General features: G+C 39.2%; 1 protein-coding gene across 11 annotated transcripts in view; it reads right to left on the reverse strand.

Annotated features, from left to right (window-relative positions):
- The window catches only part of Scmh1 (Scm polycomb group protein homolog 1), a 153126-nt gene that overhangs the window by 34624 nt on the left and 96614 nt on the right, over positions 1-21888 (reverse strand). For 10 of the 11 annotated variants that reach the window (XM_085686511.2, XM_085686510.2, XM_048434571.3 and 7 more), the window contains one exon: positions 21004-21247. The exons of the other annotated variant lie outside the window; for it this stretch is intronic. In XM_085686511.2, coding sequence (XP_085542637.1) covers positions 21004-21247 — 244 coding nt within the window. The remainder of the gene's footprint in view (positions 1-21003; positions 21248-21888) is intronic. 11 annotated transcript variants of the gene reach the window in all.

Consider the following 21888-nt stretch of genomic DNA (forward strand, 5'->3'; position numbering starts at 1 on the left):
ACATACATTTAAATAAAGGAAGGGGGAATATTTTGTATGTTATGTAAGCTATGTAAGAATGGTGGCTTATGCCTATATAACACAATCACTTGGAAAGCCAAGGAAGGTAGACTGTGGTGAGGCCAAGGTTAGTCTGAGCTACGGAATAAGACTGTCTCAAAAAAGTTATGAAGATAGTGTGTAGTCTGGAGACTTCTAGGGAAAACAGCTTAATTAGTGAAGTGTTTGCTGCCCAAACATGAGGATCTGAGTTTGATCTTCAGAATGTACATAAAAAGCCAGGCAAGGTGGTATATGCTTGTTACCACAGTATTGTGGAGATGGAAGCACATGAATCCCTGGGACTGGCTGAGACGTCAGCCTAGGTTAATCAGATAAGCCCTAGGCCAGTGAGAGACCTCGTTTCTAAAACCCAAGATAGTGCCTGAAGAGGAATGGTAGCCAAGTTTGTCCTCTGGCCTCCAAACTCATGTGCACGCATGTATGTTCTTATTTGTACATAAAATGAACATGCACACACAGAGAGATACAAAAAGAAAAAATTAAAGGAAAAATCCTTTTTGAGAGTCTATAAAGTACAAATGGTTTCTATTGGTAATCAGTATTATTTTCCTTTTTCACATTCATTCTTTCATGGTGAACTTTTCCAGAGGCTACTTTGAGGGTATTATTGTTCGGACAGGTAACAAAAGTGTACTTGTGTATGTTTTTTTTCTTGAACTGTTTACTCATTACTAAATACTTAAAAAAAAACCCCCAGCTTTCTGGGGGCTAGAAAGGTTGCTCAGTGGTTTAGTGTATTGGCTACTCTTCCAGAGAACTCAGATTTAATTCCTAGCATCTATGTGACAGCTAACAATGATAGATTACTCAGGTTCCAGGGGATCCAATGCATTATTATGACCTGTGGATGTGAGGCATGTATGTGATGCACAGACATTAGTGTATGCAAAACATCCACAAATATAAAACAAAATAGAAACATCTTTCATTTATATATAAATATGCAAATGTTTAATGCACATTGCTCAATGAATTTGGATACATGCATATACTTATAATAGCATAATCAAGGTAAAAAAACAGTCATCACCTCCAAAACTTTTCTTATGTTTCATTTTGTGTATGTGTGTGATAAGAACATTCAACATGATGTCATGGTTTAAAAGAAAATAACCTACAAAGGCAATGACACTATTAGGAGGTATGGCCTTGTCGGAGAAGTGTGTCATTGTGCAGGCAGGCTTTGAGTTCTCTTGTTCAAGCTTCCCTTGGTGTGACTTTTAGTTGACTTCCTGTTTCCTGCAAGATGTAGCACTCTCAGCTCCAGCACCACATCTGTCTGTACTATGTTATGCTCCCTGTCATGATGATAATAGATTGAACTTCTGAAACTGAAAGCCATCATTTCAATAAAATGTTTTCCTTGTAAGAATTGCTGTGGTCATGGTGTCTCCACACAGAAACAAAAACCCTAAGACATATGAGAACTACATTTCTAACAAAATCTTAAGCATATAGTGTGAGTGAGTGAGTGAGTGAGTGTGTGAGTGAGTGTGTGTGTGTATGTATGTGTGTGTGTGTGTATTGTGGTACAGTACGTCTCTGAAACTTACCATGCATTATTGAAACTTTATGCCCATCCACTGAATCATAATTCAGCATTTTTCTTTCACCTACCCTTTGGCAACTGCCATTCTAGTCTGTTTCTATACTCTTGACTGCTTTAGATAGTTCATGAGTAGAATCATGTAGTATCCTTTTATATTTGACTTATTTCACTTAGCAAAAAGTCCTCTGGGTTTGTCCATATTGTTACAAATGACATTCACATTGCTATTCTATTCCATTCTTTTTTTCCCTCTGCTCATCCCAGACTTTTAAGACTGAGTTTCACTGTCTGCATATACTACAATTTCTCAATCTGTTTATCTGTTCACAGACACCTGGCTTGTTTCCATGGAATATGTTCTTGTATATTCCTGTTTTAAAAAGTTTTGAGACTGGAGAGATGGCTTATCAGCTAAAAAAAATAAAAAGAAAACAAAACAAAACACTAGTGGTTCTTCAAAAGACCCGATGGAAATTGTCCCAGTACCGAAAAAATGATTCACAACTGCCATAACTCAGTCCTAAAAATCAAAAACCTAGCCCGCTTGGGCACTGGGCACACACAGTACACAGACATAAATGCAGGCAAAACATTTATACACATAAAACAAATAAATTAAAAAATATATTTAGAAAGTTCCATGTTTTAATTTCTACTACAGTGACATGAAGATATAATTCATATAATTTTTTTTAAAAGTCTTTAAGAGTACATCTGATAGTTGATCAAGTCTACTTGATGAGATTTAGAATTATTTAGGTGTGCCTATGATGGTATTTCTAGAGAGTTATAGGTTATGGGAAGATTTACCTCAAATGTAGATGGTACTATTTCATGGGTTGGGGTCCATAAATAAAAAGTAGACAGCAGAAAACCAGTGGCATCCTAGCGCTCATTTCTCTCTACTTTCTGACTGCTGATGCAAGGTGTCTCACACTCTTTCCAAAAGTTAGAACTGCTCTGTTACCACCCTTTCCTTGCCCTACTTGCCCTTGAACTACTATGCCTTCAAATTGTGAGACAAGAGAAGCCCTCCCTTCCGTGAGCTGCTGTTTCAAAAGGTATTTGGTCACAACAACAGGAAAAGTAACATAACATGAATATTCACACAGCCCAGCACATATCGACAGCAATGCTGGAGAAAATTCTTCTAACACATTTCATAGAAAGAACTTAACTCTCATTAAATTCAGCACTCTACTTATTTTATACCTTAGCCTGAGTAAACCAGCCAAACGCCTCCTTCAAACTGGTTTTTATGAGTCCCAAGACAGTGAAAGCCCATGAACCTAAGTGGGGTAGGGAGGTAATGAATCACCTGACAGACAAGGCTCTCAGTGGGTACCTAGTACATGGCTACAGAATAGAAATGAAGCCAGATGGGTGGTGTAGGAGGGTCATCTGTCTATTGTGTTACTTTCAGTGGTTAATAAAGAATCGGCTTGATAGGTCAGAATTTAGACAGGCGGAGTAGACAAAACAGAATGCTGGGAGAAAGAAGCAGAGTCAGGCAGTCGCCATGAAGCTCCGGCCCAAGATGGACATAGGTTAGAATCTTCCCGGTAAGACACCACTTCGTGGTGACACACACATTATTAGAAATGGGTTGAATCAATATGAGAGTTAGCCAATAAGAGGCTAGAACTAATGGGCCAGGCAGTGTTTAAACGAATACAATTTGTGTGTTGTTATTTCGGGTGTAAAGCTAGCCGTGGGAGCTGGGCGGGACGAAAAGCAGGCCTTCCTGACCCATCACTACAGATGGGGACCATGAGGGAGGGTTGAAGGGGAGGGGAGAGACAGGGAAGGGAAGAGATGAAAATGTAGGGCTCAATAAAAATCTATTAAAAATATTAAAAATGAAAAAAAAAAGAAATGAAGCCAGATAACAAGAGAAGAGCAGTCCCCGTCTCAGCTCTTTACAGTAGTACTAATAGTTTGCTTCTCTCTTTCCCTGAAGGTTAAGCATACATAGTGTAGTGCACAACTATGAAACTAGGCAGGAAGTTGCCTTCATTGGACTGAAAGATCTGGACAAAAGAAAACAAACAATTTTATTGGACAGCTCTTAAAAACCAGGTTATGCATATCTTTTGTGAGCAACACTGAGATGAGGCTTCAGGAGAGTTTAACAGCTTCTTAATAACTAGATCTGAAGAAGCTGTCTCCAGGGAAGGTCTGGATAATAACTAGATCTGAAGAAGCTGTCTCCAGGGAAGATCTGGATAATAACTAGATCTGAAGAAGCTGTCTCCAGGGAAGGTCTGGATAATAACTAGATCTGAAGAAGCTGTCTCCAGGGAAGATCTGGATAATAACTAGATCTGAAGAAGCTGTCTCCAGGGAAGATCTGGATAATAACTAGATCTGAAGAAGCTGTCTCCAGGGAAGGTCTGGATAATAACTAGATCTGAAGAAACTGTCACCAGGGAAGGTCTGGATAATAACTAGATCTGAAGAAGCTGTCTCCAGGGAAGATCTGGATAATAACTAGATCTGAAGAAGCTGTCTCCAGGGAAGATCTGGATAATAACTAGATCTGAAGAAGCTGTCTCCAGGGAAGGTCTGGATAATAACTAGATCTGAAGAAGCTGTCTCCAGGGAAGGTCTGGATAATAACTAGATCTGAAGAAGCTGTCTCCAGGGAAGGTCTGGATAATAACTAGATCTGAAGAAGCTGTCTCCAGGGAAGGTCTGGATAATAACTAGATCTGAAGAAGCTGTCTCCAGGGAAGGTCTGGATAATAACTAGATCTGAAGAAGCTATCTCCAGGGAAGGTCTGGAAGCTCTTCCTATTAGGAAGCCCTGATCTGCCTTGCTACATTCTATCTTAATTATCCTGCTTGAAAAAAGAAAGAAAGTAAAAAAGGATAGTATCAAGGAACTAGGGATCTAATTTTAGTTCTGTCCCTTATGATGTGACCTTGAATTTGTTATAATCTTTTCTCACTTTTCTAGATGTAAGTGATTAGTCAACTTACGACTGTCTTTATCAGAGAAAGATGAAAGACATGAATATAATCCAACACATTTTGGTGTTACTAAGGTGGAAAGAATTAACTTCCTAATCAATAATACTTAAGTTCTTATACATTTGGGGTTCCACTTGGCCTTCATGACAATCTTGTAACACTGACAGTACCTCCTCTAACAAGTGAGAGAAGCAAGCATCATCAAAGTTAAGGTGGAAGAGCTGGCCATGATTCTAGTCTTTGGTACTATCATGTAATCCAGAAGAAAGAAATCTCTCTCTGAATAAAAGGGAGAGCGCCAGTGAGCACCAGCATTCACCTTTCTGTTCCTGACTGTTCAAGCAATGTACCTCACACTCCAACTAACAGCTAGAACTGTTCTCACCAACATATTTTCCTCATCGAGGAAGCCCTGGGAGCAGCAATTCATGTGCTAATTAACTTGATCATATTAACTTTTGAGAATGTAGTAAAAGCTGTCAAGGATCTACACTGAAAACAAAACAAAACAAAAAACAAAATAAAACAAAATCCAGTGTAACTTTAAAGGATCACAGTTTCAAGAAGACTGGTACACTTTTGCATAACAATTTGGTGGGTGTGGAAGATACAAGGTGTCCTGGACATCTAGATCAGAAAGACACATGAGTACATCACAAGAGGCTTTCACTTACTAAATTGTGGACAGCCTGAACATCTAAACAGATGACAGTAAAAAATTATGACTAGTTAAATAAGTAAGAATCCATGAGTTCACACTGATGTAGCTAAATAACTAACTAAATAGGGGAAAGGGAAAGCTCTTATTGCATAATTCAGCTTAATGAACTGACTATGGTAATGCCATCCTAGCCTAATTTTATTTCATTAATTTAGGTGTTATCAGCCTTCCACCCTTAACAGCCACATTTGTCTTAGCAATCCTTTTAGGGATTGTCTATGACCTTGACCATGGCCCAAATGTTTTATGAAGTATCTGGAAAATACCACTGAGCTTTACCATAAAAGATGTTACTAGTCCCCCTGCCACACACATCAATTCCCTCCCCTAGCCCGCTGATGTAATTGGAGATTTATCTTTAAAACTGCCGGATCTCTGAGCTTGAGTACTGACTTTTCCGAAGAGCCCACTCTTGGTCTGGCCATTGATAAAAGAACTAAAAATTTTAACTGGCTTAATTAGCATGGCTGTTAATAACTTTCTTGTGGAGAATCACTCAGTTAATTAATACAAATAAAATGAGAAAATTAAAAATTGGGAAATAATTAATAAATAATTGATTTAAGCAAGATGTACCCATAGATGCCAAAACTTGAAAATTTGATGAAAAGGAAGGTATTTGTGGAAAGACAAATATTGCATATTCTCTCTCATATGTGGCATTCAGATTTAAATCTAGGTTTAGAATACAAAAAAATGCACATGGAAATGTCATAATGGAATCTATTATTCTGTATGATAACTAAAATTAAGAAAAAGTAATGAAAAAGAAAAGCGGGACCTTTATAATCTCTAAAAATTTTCTCTTTCTTTTTTAAAACATTTATTTATTAATGAACCTAACCAAAGCATTGAGTCATATTCTTAAGTTTTCTCTTTGCATAGTGAAACCTGTCACAGGTAGAATAGGTGAAATGAAGATGGAAGAAGTCTGGCTCACCATGTTTATCAACAGGTATGCTCAAAGGCAGTATCTCCACTGGGCACTGGACTTGAGCGGACAGTCCCAATTAACTGAATAATGTGTAGTATAATCCAGGATAGGAGTATATTCACTTTTTAAAAGTAAATACATGAGTATGATGTAGGATGTATGTGTTTTCTTCATCTTATAAAAGTACTTAGGAAGCCATGCTATATTGAAACTGGCATCAAATCAAAGCCAGGGGAAGTGAACTGACTTATGACGACTGAAGCCTGATTACCATCACAGTCTGCTAAGTGGGATGAATTATTTCTTATACCCTTTGCATTTAAAAGTAAAGCATGTACTATTTTCATTCTGAGTTGTTTAAAAATGATAAACTAGCCAGGTGTGGTGGATCTCTGTGAGTTCAAGGCCAGCCTGGTGTACAAAGCAAGTTTCAGGACAGCTAGGGCCATTACACAGAGAAACCCTGTCTCAAAACAAAACAAAACCCTGAAAACCAAAAGATAAGCTAAAACCAAATAAAAGCTTTTGCTTTTTGTTTGGTAGGCACCTCCAGCTCTTTCTGTCATGATTTAATTTGGGAAGCCTCATTTCCCACCCCACCCTATCTCCAAATCCAGAGAACCTTCAAACAAAGGAAAGGTGCCAAAAAGTCCAGTCTGCATTCTTGGTGGCTACTGCAATTTCCTCCCCTGAAGTTGCCAGCTACCCAAGTCCCCATTGAAAGTGCTCAGCTTTTGATCATAGATGGGCACAAACCTAGCTTGTGGCCAACATGTCATCACACCTTGCCTTATAACTTATAAAATCTACCAGCTTTCATTTGTGGGCTTCTTCAGTCTTGATCTCTGGGACTGGAGAACTTGCCCCATAATCGCTTTGCTCAAATAAACTTATTATACTTTTTCAATTCAACTTGATCTGGCTTACTGCATCGGCACAGAAACTTATTATGAGGGCAGGATGGGGTCAAAAAACCTATTACTTTTTATAACCAAGAACCTTGAATTAGTTGGCTACTTGGTAGCTGCAGTCATGAGTTTAGGAGCTAACAGGCACATTCCTAGCTTAGTAAAGGAGAGAAGAAGAGGTTATGAACAGCATGTAGGATTTTCTTTACATAGGCAGAGTTGAGCAGTACGTAAACTGACTCTCTGGAATCAAGCAGGGGACAAAGTCATGAGTCACTCACTACCTGTTTCCACGATTGTTAATACATAGGGCTTTTAAAGTCTAAGGCTCTTCAAAGTCCTAGTTAAGTCTCCCTCATTTAGGATGATTCCTTCAAAGACAAAACAGGTTTGTGGTCTCACTGATCATAGAACCTACTTTAGAGCCCTGTTAGTATAAACACTATCTCTTTGCTATTTCCTGCCAGGGCCTGGAAGGCCAAATCCAAGATCTCAAATGAAGCTTTGAAAAATACAGGCCTCAGTTGTCATTAGGGAGGCTTCACTTAGCTGTGGATGAAAACAGATGTAGAGACCCACAACCAAATCTTAGGTGCACCTCCAGGAATCCTGTGAAAGAGAAGGAGTATTATGGGAGCCAGAGGAAAACCCAAAATAAGAAAACCCACAGAATCAACTAACTTGGGCTCTTAAGGGCTCCTAGAGACTTAACTGCCAACTAGAGAGTCAATGTGGGACTGATCTAGGCTGTCTACATATAAGCTACAGTTGTGTAGCTTGGTCTTCTTGTGGGATTCCTAACAGTAGGAGCAAGGGCTGTCTCTGACTCTGTTACCTGCTTTTGGGACCCTTCCTTCATACTGGCTTGCCTCATCCAGCCTTAATAGGCAAGGTGTTTAGTCTTATTGCAACTTGATATGCCATGCCTGACTGACAAACAAGGAAGGCCTGCCTGCACTTTTCTGAAAAGAGGAGTAGATGAGGGAGGGGAAGGGAGATTATGGGAACAGACTGGGAGGAGAGAAGGGAGAGGGGGAAAACTGTGATTTGGCTGAGAAAATAATTAATTAATTAGTTAAGAATTTTAAAAAAGTACAGATGTGTGGAGAACTAGGTATGGGGTGATATGTGGGGGCTTATGTGTAAGGGCGGTGTAGCTCAGTGTACTGGTCTGACAGTTGTCTCTCTTCACATATCACGTACCAAGTCACTTTAAGTTTCAGTTTTCTCATAAGTAAAATAAAGCTGAAAATAATCATGCCTACTTTAGAGTTACAGGAAAATAAAGTGAAACAATAAGAAGTGTGAAAGAACATTAGGTAAACATTCTTTTTTCTTACCACAAGAAACATTTCTATTTTGCTTAGAATTTTTAAACATTTGTATATTAATGACTAGAAGGTAGGAAAGATGGAGGAGACATTACAATCAGAAAGGGAACAAACAGGCTTACATGCAGGACACATCTTGCTTTCCGAAATTGATTGCATAAGCGCATTCCTTCCACATGTGTCACTTGCTTCCTAGTCAGGGAAATAAGCTTGCTAAAACTCTCACGCTGGGACCCACTGAGGCAGGAGACAGAGGCATTATTGGAGCAAGAGGAATGGTAAATGCTGTGGAAGCTCTTTGCTGTCTTGATCTTTCTGGCCATCTGCTATTGCAAGGCTATGGCTTTCTGAAAGACACATAAGAGCAGATACCCCACTTGCCTGGAAACATCAACCACACAGTGAGTCATGCTTCTTATCAGCATGGATGCAGTCAGGAGATGTGTGGCTCCCAGTGGCTGGATACAGCCTCCCAGCTCGGGGCTCTCTATTTTGGCTCTGTGGCCTGCCTGGTTGGCCTAGATTTTCCAGTAACAGAACAGAACTTTCGAAGTAAGAAGGTATGAAATCAGTCTACTAACTTCTGAACAAAATCTGGAGAAAAGAGATTATCTTGTTCTAGCCTTAAGTAAACAAAAATAATTCCACTACTGTAGGGCTCAGCCATGATAAGCTAAATATGAACAGATCACCCAAAGGAAGTTCTTTACTTCCAACCATTATCACCTGCCAGTGTAGGATCAGCCACCGATAAGTTTAATGGAGGCTAAACTACTTCAGTAGTTTGCCCTGAAGCAATACCTGGTTGCAGAAAGGACCATAAACTAAGATTACCTGAGCACCACCTAAGAACAGACCATCCAAACGAAATGCCTAGTGTCCCAACCACTGTAGACAGGATCACCTGCCAGCACACACTCACCAGGACACCCCTAGATAAATGTCAGCCAATCAGGGATCCTGAACTTCAGAAACTCTTTACCCCCACCTTTACTACTATAAAAACCAAATTCTAATTGAGCTTGGGGCTCTCCATTTATTTCAATACGTTGGACATGTGGAGAGACCTAGTGCAAACTTGCATAAAATAAAGGCTCTTTGCTTTTACATATGGGACTTGGTCTCCTTGTTGGCTTTTGGGGGACTTCACAGATTTGGGCATAACAACTACCAGTTCTAAGGCACTTGCTGCTTCCCAGAGCCTTGCAGGCAAGTAGGGGGATGGCAATAAATTTCTTACCCTGATCCAGGGCATACATTTCTTGCAGCATATAGAAAAGTGGTACTTTCCTGAGATAAGAAGCCTGTTTCCTCTCACCTCACTCCAAGATCCTTCTACGTCAGCACTACTGACTGAAACCAAGCCATTCTCATCACACTTAACATGACTGTCTGGTATGGCTCTGCTACAACACAAGCAGCAATTTATTCCTTTTTTGTTGCCAAATAATATCTTATTAAGTAGATATACTGAGTTTTATTTATCTGCTCCTTGGCTGGTGAGTGTTAAGGGTATTTCAACTTTTGAGCTGTAATAAACAGTACTACCAAAACACTCATGTTTTATAGGGATGTGTTTTCTGTTTTGCGGGGGTGGGGAGATATATACCTATGAGTGGAAATTCTGGGTCATACAGTAACTACATCCAGCTGTTATAACTTCCAAACTGTTTTCCAATGCATCTGCAGCATTTTACCCCTTACCAGCAATATATAAAGAGTCCAATTGTTCTACATCTTCTATAATATTCATCACTATGTTTTGATTGCAGTTGTATGAATGGGTGTGAAGAAGCATCACACTGTGATTCAATTAGCATTTCCCTAAAGAAAATGACATTGAGCATCTTTCCAAGGCCTTATTGGCTATTTGTATATATTCTCTGGAGAAATATCTACCCAAATAATTCGCCTGTTAATAAGTTATCATATGCAGTAATGGGTTTCAGTATGGTATTTTCACACATGTGTATAATTATACTTTGTTCTTATTCACTCACCTCCCCTAGATCATCCTTACATGCCCTCTTGCAGGTTTCCTTACCCCTCGCATCTTCTGTTTTCAGGTTGCATGTGTTACATTATTGCTACTTTCCCCTTATTCCTTCTGCTTAAGAACTTTTTCTCACCTCTGAACTACACACACACACACACACACAAATCCAGAGTCCACATAAAAAATGTGTGCACTTGTCTTTCCGAGTCTGCTTTGCTTAATATCATAAGCTCTGGTTGTATCCATTTTCTACAAATATCATGATTTCAAATTTATTATTGAATAAATATGGAATAAAATTCCATAGTGTATATTTTTTTAAATATTTAATATCAAACATGTATTAATATAACATTATAACATGTTATAATATTATAATATATTATAATGTTATTAACATTTAATATATATGTTTTATATATATAATTCTCTTTATCATTCATTTGTTAATGGAAATTGACTATTTTAAAATTGGGTTATTTATCTTTTCTATAGCTGAGCTATAAGTATTCTTTTACATTCTAGAAAGTGATTTCAAACAATAAATGTCTTCACTCATTGCAGGCATATCTGACCGGTGGCCAAGCTGCACGTATCCCAAGGTAGTTATGAATGCAACCCAACATATTTTTGGACATGATATTCCTATGTTGTTCTTCAATTAATTCAGAACAAAGTCCTAAACTGTCTCTCTGGTTTACAAAGCCCCACATGATAGGCAGTTGCCTGCCTCTACAGCACCTAGTAGTATCACCTTCCCCCTCAGCCTACATGCTTCTTATATCTTCATTTTGCTCATGCATGTTAGTAGCACAGTGCCAGTGGGTCTGTCTGCATGCTTGTACTCTCCTTCCCTAGATGGCGCCTTCTTACTCCTCAGGTCTCAATTTAAATAGCAACTTCACAGACAAGTTTTCCTGAAAAGAAATTCTGAGTAAAGAAGTTCTCTTTACACAAAGAAACTTTGGGGGAATGATAGACATAATCACTATTTTGATTATGGTAATAGTACCATGGATACATATTTAAGTTAAAACTTTTTAAAAATGTACATTTAAAATATGACCCTCTTTGTATGTTTTGAAGACTGAAGCTAGGACCTCGCTTATACTATAGTACGTATTCTACCACTGAGCAAGTGGTATCTCTAGCCACTGAAATGACCTCATTACTTATAAATATTTATGTCTGTCTCACATCACTAGAACAGAAGTGCCATGAAAGTGAGAAGACTGTCCATTTGTGTCACTGCTGAATCCTCAGCTTGGCTATTAACCAAATATTTGGTTAATTAATGATGCATTCTATAAATGTTTAGAAAAGAAATTCTGATACAATAGAGAGTAATTTTCCATTCTTTTAGATTCATTGCTATGGTTTAGATTTAGAGAATGGGTGGTGGTGGTACAAGCCTTTAGTCACAGCACTCGGGAGGCAGAGATAGGCGGATCTCTTGAGTCTGAGGCCAGCCAGGTCTACAGAGTGAGTTCCAGAGCAGCTAGGGCTACACTGAGAAACCCTGTCTCAAAAAACAAAAAACAAATAAGAAAAAAGAAAAAAAAAAAAAGAATGGCGCTATTATTTTTACTGTTAATAGTATCTATTGCAAAATCCCCCTTGGATATGATAAACCAGCCTGCCTCCATCTTGGGTTTGAAAGTCATTTTATAGTAAAGACAAACTAGGCTCACTCCTGTTTATGATGAAATCTCTGTTTCTTAAGAATTGGGCCATGCCGCACCTGTGACCTTCACTACAAATGGTTCTGTACTGTCTGTTCCAGGAAATGGCAACCATGCCTTGTTTCAGAAAGTTGCATCTTACAAGCCTACTCTTTTTCCAAAAAAAAAATTGTTATGACCACCTTGCAACCACATCTTTATTTCAGGAGGTTGTTATGACCAACTTGTTATACTTACGTTCTACTTCTGTGAGTCTGCCTATTTGCCTGCCAAATCTCCTACTCCTGACCTACAAAAACTCTTATCTTCACAATGTCCAATGCTGATCTCTTACTCTGCTTTAGGGAGAGACACCTCATGTGCAGGAATTAAAACAAAGCTTGCATTAATTAATCTGGCTATGTGATCTTTCTCCTCACATCTGTGGGATTAACAGATGACCTCAATTATTATCATTAGAAGTATCATTTATGTTTTATTTAGTCTGTGACACTACTGTAGTATGCTACATATACTCCCCCATTTATAATGGCTACTTTTATAGTGATAGTATTATAATAATGGCAGTGTAGTACAGTAATAGTCTAGTATATCATGTATAATATAGTAATGATAATATAGCAAATTGTTGTATTATAGAATAGCCACAGAAACACAACAGAAATTGTCTTAGAGCTTATTATTTTCAAGACATGAGCATTTTGTCCATGTGATTTCATTTATTTTTCTCAAGAATTTTTTGAAGTAGGTATTCTTTTATAAATGGGAATTTGGCAGCAGACAAGTCTCCTAATGCCAGGCAGCTCTACCACCATCCCCAGCTGCATCAAGAAAACACAGCCCCCACCTGCACCAATTGGAGGAAGAGGGGAGTGGTTGCTCTCCCAGTAGGAACAGTCCTGCTCTCTAGGTAGGAGGTCCATGGTACTGCCCCTGCCCCTCCCCGACCCATCCCTGTCCCAGCAGCTGGTCAGCAGGCAAGTCTCCTGTGACCAGGCCACTCCACCACCCATCCCCAACTACATCAGAGGACCCCAGAGGCACAGCCTCCACCTGCACCGATTGAAGGAAGAGCCCCCAAAAGTCAGTCAGCAGGCAAGACTACCTGAGAGGCCACTCCACCACCAGCCCCAGTGGCATCAGAGGCTGCCCTGAGGCACAGGCTCCACCTGCACAGACTGGAGGAAGGGCCAAAGCCTGTACCTTTAATTACTCCAAACCCAGATGAGTAGAAGACAGTGTAAGAACACATTCAACAACATAAAGAGCAGTATGGCACCACCAGAACCTAGTGGTTCTTCAACAGCAAGACCTGAACCTCCCAACACAGATAAACACAAGAAAATGACCTTAAAAATAACTTTATGAAGATGACAGAGGCCCTTAAAGAGGAAATGAAAAATTCCCTTAAAAAAATGAAGGAAAAGACAAGCAAAAAATGGGAAGAAATCAATAAATCCCTTAAAGAAAGTCAGTTAAGTCAAGAAGAAACACAAAGAGTTGAAGGAAACAATTTAAGACTTGAAGACTTAAGAACAGGCAATAACAAAACACAAACTGAGGGGATTCTGGAAATGAAAACTCTGGGTAAAGGAAAAGGAACCATAGATGCAAGCATAACCAAGAGAATACAAAAGATAGAAGAGAGAATTTCAGGCATTGAAGATAAGGTAGAAGAAATAGCTAGTTCAAGGACAGTTAGGACTGTTACACAGAGAAACCCTGTCTTGAAAAAAAAGATCCAACAAATTCTTAACACAAAATGTCCAGGAAATCTGGGACACCACAATAAGACCAAAATCTAAGAATAATAGGGATAGAAGGAGAACTCCAGTTCAAAGACACAGAAAATATATTCAACAAAAAAAATCATAAAGAAAAACTTTCCCAAACTAAAAAAAAAATCCATCAATGAAACTTACAAAACACCAAATAGATTGATTAGAACCCCCCAATCCCTTCGCCATAAACAATCAAAACACTAAACATCCAGAATAAAGAAAGAATATTAAGAGGTGCAAAAAAAAAAAAAGCCAGGTAAGATATCAGAAGTATGCCCATGGAGACTCTGAAGACCAGAAGGTACTGGAAAGACATTTTTGCAGACACTAAGAGACCATGGATGTCACCCCAGACTACTATACCCAGAAAAACTTTCAATCATCATAGACAGAAAAAAAACAAGATATTCCATGACAAAACCAGATTTAAACAATACCTAACCACAAACCCAGCTATATAGAAAGTACTAGAAGGAAAATTCCAACCCAAGGAAGCTAACTGCACCCAGAAAAATACAGGCAATAGATAATCTCACACCAGAAAATCCCAAAGAAGGGAAACACAAACACACTACATCCATCACCAACAAAACCAGAAAATAATAGGAATTAATCACTGATCATTAATATCCCTTAATATCAATGGACTCAATTCACCTATAAAAAGACACGGGCTAACAAATGGATATGAAAATAGGACCCATTCTTCTGTGGCATACAAGACACACATCTCAACTTTAAAGACAGACATTACCTCAGAGTAAAGGGTTGGGAAAATATTTTCCGATCAAATTCACCTGTGAAACAAGCTGGTGTAGCTATCCTAATATCTAACAAAATAGACGCCAACTAAAATTAATCAAAAGAGATGGAGAAGGATGAGAGTTCCCCTCTCTCCACATCCTCTCCAGCATAGGCTATCATTGGTGTTTGTAATAGCCAGAACCTGGAAACAACCTAGGTGCCCCTCAATAGAAGAATGGTTAAAGAAGGTGTGGAACATATATACACTAGAATTTTACTCAGCGGTAAAAAACAATGACATCTTGAATTTTGCATGCAAATGGCTGGACATAGGAAATGATTTACTGAGTGAGGTAAGCCAGACCCAAAAAGAGGAATATGGTATGTATTCACTCATAAGTGGATTCTAGCCATAATTAAAGGTCTTTGAGCCTATTATTCGAGATCCTAGAGAAGCTAAATAAGAAGGTGAACCTGCAGAAAATCATGTACTTATCCTCCTGGAGACTGGAAATAGACAAGAGTCCCAGGTAACCTCGGGTGCATGCGGGGGGTAGGAGGGTTGTTGGAAGGGGAGAGGGTTAGAGAGAAGGGAGCAGGGGAGGAATGGGGAAAACTCGGGGGACTGAGATGGGGGAGGGAGGAAGGATGGATATGGGATCAGGGAAGAATATATCTCAACTAAGGGAGTCATTTTAGGGTTTACAAGAGACTTGATTATAAATGGGATCCCAGGTCCAAGAAGAGATCCCCAGATTGTTCTCTGGACAGAGGAGAGGGTGCCTGAACCGGCCTTGGCCTATAACCATACTGATGAAGATTTTGCTTATCACCATAGATCCTTCATCCGATGATGGATGGCGATACAGACGGAGACCCACATTGGAGCACCGGACTGAGCCCCCCATGGTCCAAATGAGGAGCAGAAGGAGGAAGAACATGAAAAAAAAACTCAGGACCGCGAGGGGTGCGATCACCCACTGATACAAGGGGACTGATCTAATGAGAGTTCACCAAGGCCAGTTGGACTGGGACTGAACGAGCACGTGATCCAACCAGATTTTCTGAATGTGGCCGGATTCTCTGAATGTGGCTGGCCCGGAGTCTTTCTGAAAAGCCATTGACAATGACACTGGGACTTGTTTCCTCTGCAAATACTGGATTTTTGGGATCCAGTCTGATTGGATACTCACCTTCCTGGACCTGGAGGGAGGGGGGAGGAACTTGAACTTCCCACAGGGCTGGAAGCCCTGACTGCTCTTAGGGATAGAGAGGGAGGGGGAGGGGGAGGGGGAGAGTGGGAGGGTGTTGGGAGGAGGGGCGGAAATGGAAACTTTCATAATTTAATAACCTTTGGGAAAAAAAAGAGATGGAGAAGGACATTTCATATCCATCAAAGGGAAAAAAAAAACCCCAGCAAGATGAAGCCTCAAATCTAAATAGTTATGCCCCCAATACAAGAACATCCACATTTGTAAAAGAAACAATACTAAAACTTGAAGCACAAATCAAACCCCACACACTAATAGTGGGAGACTTCGATACCCCATTCTCACAAACAGACAGGTCTGCCAGACAGAAACTTGAGACATGAGGAAACTAATAGATGTTGTGACTCAAATGGACTTAAAAGACATATATAGAACATTTCACCCAAACACAAAAGAATATACCTTCTTCTCAGCACCTCATGAAACCTTCTCTAAAACTGACCACATATTTGGTCACAAAGCAAATCTCAAAAGATAGAAAAAAATGGAATAACTCTGTATCTTATCGGATCACTGTGGCTTAAAGTTAGAATTCAACAACATCAATTGCAGAAACCTACTGACTCATGGAAACTGAACCTTGCTCAACTGAATCACCACTGGGTCAAGGAAGAAATAAAGAAAGAAATTAAAGATTTCTTACGATTCAGTGAAAATGAAGGCACAATGTACCCAAACTTATGGGACACTTTGAAAGCAGTGCAAAGAGGAAAGTTCATAGCACTAAGTGCCCACATAAGAAACCTGGAGAAATCCCACACTCATGACTTAACAGCACACCTGAAAGCTCTAGAACAAAAAGAAGCAAACTCACCCAGGAGGAGTGACAGGAAAGAAACTGAGGGCTGAAATCAATAAAATAGAAACAAATAGAACAATAAAAAGAATCAACGAAACAAGGAGTTGGTTCTTTGAGAAAATAAACTAGACAAACCCTTATCCAAACTAACCGAAAGGCACAGAGAATATCAAAATTAACAAAATCAAAAATGAAAAGGTGGACATAACAACAAACACTGAGGAAATTCAGAGAATCATCAGGTCATACTACAAAAACCTGTTCTCCCAAAAGAAATGGACAATTTTCTGGATAAATATGACTTACAAAATTAAATCGAGACCAGATAAACAACTTAAACAGACCTACAACCCCTAGGGAAATAGAAGCACTCATTAAAAGTCTCACCTCCCCTCAAAAAAGTGAGGGCCAGAACTTCAAAGAAGAACTAATACCAATACTCCTCAAATTGCTCCACACAATAGAAACAGAAGGAATGTTGCTAAACTCTTTTTATGAGGCTACAGTTACCTTGATACCAAACCACAAAGACACAACTATTAAGAAAGAGAATTACAGACCAAGCTTCCTCATATAATTGATGCAAATATACACAATAAAATACTGGCAAACCGAATCTCAGAACACATCAGAACCATCATCCACCATGATCAAGTCGGCTTCATCCCAGAGATGCAGGGATGGTTCAACATATGAAAATCTGTCAATGTAATCCACCATATAAATAAACTGAAAGAAAAAAAAAACATATGATCATCTCACTAGATGCTGAAAAAGCATTTGACAAAATCCAACACTCCTTCATGATAAAGGTCTTAGAGAGAGCAGGAATACAAGGAATATATCTAAACATAATAAAAGCAATATACAGCAAGCTGACAGTCAACATGAAACTAAATCGAGAGAAACTCAAAGTGATTCCATTAAAATCAGGAACAAGACAAGGCTGTCCACCCTCTCCATATCTATTCAATACAGTACTTGAAGTTCTAGCTAGAGCAATAAGACAACAAAAGGAAATCACGAGGATATAAATTGGAAAGGAAGAAGTAAAACCTTTGCTATTTGCAGATGATATGCTAGTATACATAAATGACCCCCAAAATTCTACCAAGGAATTGGTGATAAACACCTTCAGCAATGTGGTGGAATACAAGATTAACTCAAAAAAAAATCAGTAGCCCTCCTATACACAAATGATAAACGAGCTGAAAAAGAAATCAAGGAAACATCACCCTTTACAATAACTACAAATAACATAAAATATCTTGGGGTAACTCTAACCAAACAAGTGTAAGACCTGTAAGACAAGAACTTTAAGTCTCATAAGAAAGATATCAAAGAAGATATCATAAAATGGAAAGATTTCCCATGCTCTTAGATAGGTAGGATCAACATAATAAAAATGGCAATCTTACCAAAAGTAATCTACAAATTCAATGCAATCCCCATCAAAATTCCATCACAATTCTTCGCAGACCTCAAAAGAATAATACTCAACTTCATATGAAAAACAAACAAACAAAAAACCCAGGATAGTAAAAACAATCTTGTACAATAAAGGAACTTCCAGAGACATTACCATCCCTGACTTCAAGCTCTACTATAGAGCTATAGTAATAAAAACAGCTTGGTATTGGCATAAAAACAGACACATGAATCAATGAAATCAAATCAAAGACCCTGACATGAATCTACATACCTATGAACACCTGATTTTTGACAAAGAAGTCAAAATTGTACAATAGAAAAAAGAAAGTATCTTCAGCAATTAGTACTAGCATAATTGGATGTCGATATGTAGAAGAATGCAAATAGATCCATAGCTATTGTTACGCACAAAACTCAAGTCCAAGAGTTTGAGTTGACACCTCAACATAAATCCAGCTACACTGAAACTGATAGAAGAGAAAGTGAGAAGTGGCCTTGAATGAATTGGCACAGGAAACCACTTACTGAATATAACACTAGTAGCACAGACACTGAGAGCAACAATTAACAAATGGGACCTCCTGAAACTGAGAAGCTTCTGTAAGGCAAAGGGCATGGTCAATAAGACAAAATGAAAGCCTACAGAATAGGAAAATATCTTCACCAACCCCACATCTGACAGAGGGCTGATCTCCAAAATACACAAAGAATTCAAGAAACTAGCCATCAAAATATAAAAATGATTCAACTAAAAAATGGGGTACAAAAAAATGGGGTACAGATCTAAATAGAGAATCTCAACTGAAGAAACTCAAATGGCCAAAAGACATTTGAGGAATTGTTCAACATCCTTAGCCATCAGAGAAATGCAAATCAAAACGACTCTGAGATACCATCTTAAACCTGTCAGAATGGCTAGAATCAGGAACACCATGACTGCTTATGTTGGAGAGGATGTGGGGTAATGGGAACACACTTCCACTGCTGGTGGGAGTGCAAACTTGTACACGCACTTTGGAAATCAGTATGGCAGTTTCTCAGAAAATTGGAAATCAATCTACTTTGAGACCCAGCAATACCACTTTTGGGCATAAAAGGATGTTCAATAATACCACAAGGACATTTGCCCAGCTATGTTCATAGCAGCATTATTTGTAATAGTCAGAACCAGGAAACAACCTAGATGTCCTTCACCTGAAGAATGAATAAAGAAAATATGTACATTTACACAATGGAGTATTACTCAGCAGTAAAAACAATGACATGTTAGAATTCGCAGTCAAATGGATGGACCTAGAAAAATAGCACCCTGAGTGAGGTAACCAAACCCAGAAAGACAAACAGGGTATGGACTCACTCATAAGTGGATATTAGACATAAAGAAAAGGATAACCAGGCTACAACCCACAACCCTTGAGAAGCTAGCTAACAAGGACACTAGAGAAACATGCATGGATGCCCCTAGGAAGGGGAATTAGGTAAGATCTCCTGACTAAATTGGGAGGTGGGCTGAAGGGAAGGGGAGGAGAACAAGGAAAGGGATGATTGAGTTGGGGGAGAGACAGAGAGGGAGATCAAGGAAAGAAATATCTTGATAGAGGGCACCATTATATGGTTAGGGAGAAATCTGGTGCTAGGAAAACTCCCAGGAATCCACAAGGATGGCCCCAGCTAAGATTTCTAGCAATAGCGGACAGATAGCCTGAATTGGCCTCCCCCTGTAATCAGATTGATGACCACAGTAATTGTCATCATAGAACCTTTACCTACTAAGTGATGGAAGAAGATGCAGAGATCCACAGTTAAACACTGGGCAGAGCATCCAGAGTGCAGTTGAAGAGAGGGAGGAGAGATTATATGAGCAAAGGGGTCAAGATCATGAGAGGGAAACCCACATAAACAGTTGATCCAAGCTAGTGGGAGCTCACTGACTTTGGACTGATAGCCGGGGAACCTGCATAGGACCAAACTAGGCCCTCTGAATGTGGGTGACAATTCTGTGGCTTGGGCAGTCTGTGGGGCCACTGGTAATGGAACCAGGATTCATCCCATGTATAAACTGGCTTTTTGGAGCCCATTCCTTATGAATGGAATGCTCAGCTGCAATTCAGGAGGTGGGGTGGGGAGGGGCTTGATCCTGTCTCAACTTGATATGACAGACTTTGTAGACTCCCCATGGGAGGCCCTACCCTTTCTGAGTAGTAGATGGGAGGTTGGGTGTGTGTGTGTGGGGGGGGGGAGGTGTAGAGGTGGAATGGGAAGAGGAGAGGAACTAGTTGGTATGTAAAACGAAAAAACCTTTTAAATAAAAAGATAAAATAAAAGAATTGGGAATTTAAGGTTTAGATAGGTGAATTAACTGCTGTTGAAGAGAAGAACTACCGCCTACCCTCAATTGCCTTATTTCAAAGGCTCTACTTTGTCCACCCTGTTGCAGTATTTCTCAAATGTTCATCAACAGTGTTACCCAGCTCGTTACACAACTCAAGGCTTGGGGGAAACATTTGTCCTGAGAATGACACTTCCTAACTTTGAAAAAGATTAGGGGCAAAAGTAGGAGTTGCCAGAGAATAAGTTAAGATATTTAGAAGAGAGAATGTTGTACTTTATCCCAAATTTCATGCCTGGCTTCATTTGATTTTACTTCTGAAATGTTAGGGGTTATTCTCTGGCAGCCCTCAGTTTATACTTAAGGAGCCAGCCCTCATTTCTCCCCGACAAAAGTGAAGGATGCTAGTAAAAACACATTGACCACAACAAACCTAGGGCATTTCTTTCACCGTCTGAGCTCTGGTTTCAGGGGATTAATAGGCTCTTTACCTTTGGTGCCAGGTGGCTGCAGATTATCTCCAGTCAAAGAACACCAGCCCACAGGAAAGATGTCCCGGGAGTCAAAGCGGCACCAGTAATCAAATGCACCTCGCCACCCATCAAAAGTGACAAGCACCTCTGAGCCTCGAACTTCTCCAATAGTGGCTGGGCAAATGAAATGGGGGTTCTTTCTGTCTACAGCTTCTAACTTCATTCCCATTTTGAAGAAGTTGTGGGAAGGTGATGGTGGCTCCTAGATGAGAAACAGAAATATTCAGACCTGCCTCTAAGCTGTGAAGTGGCTACACAGATCAAACTTCAAATAAATTCACTGCCCACTCTATTCTTTTCTCCTAGTAATGAGTACCTGGTTGGAAACAACCCTCTACTTTGCCATCCTTTAGCATTATTTTGAGGTGTTCTTTCTCTTTCGTCTTTCAAATGAATTAATCAGCTTTTCAAGATAGATAGGAAAACCACACTGGATCTTAACCGGAACTGCAATTAGATTGCATTTAGATTGACTTGGGAAGAAATAACACTCATTACTGATAACATTAAACATGATAGCTTTTTCCATTTAAAATTTCTTTAATATAGATTTCTCCTTTATATAAAAATTTAAATTTCCTTTGTAAATGTCACACTTAAAATTTTTGTTACATTTATTTATTTTGTATGTGGGCATGTGTGTGATATATGTAGTATGGCACACATGTAGTTAAAATACAACTTAAGGGAGTTGATTTTTTTCTATCATGTGGGTCCTAGGGATAAGACTCAGGTTATCAGGCTTGGCAGCAAGTACCTTTATCCACTGAGTCACCTTACCATTTCTTCATGTTTACTAACATTTTTTAGGCATATAAATATTCCACTTCCACCATGAATAGT

Source organism: Myodes glareolus, chromosome 3 (assembly GCF_982192425.1).
Source record: "Myodes glareolus chromosome 3, mMyoGla1.1, whole genome shotgun sequence".
Taxonomy (NCBI): domain Eukaryota; kingdom Metazoa; phylum Chordata; class Mammalia; order Rodentia; family Cricetidae; genus Myodes; species Myodes glareolus.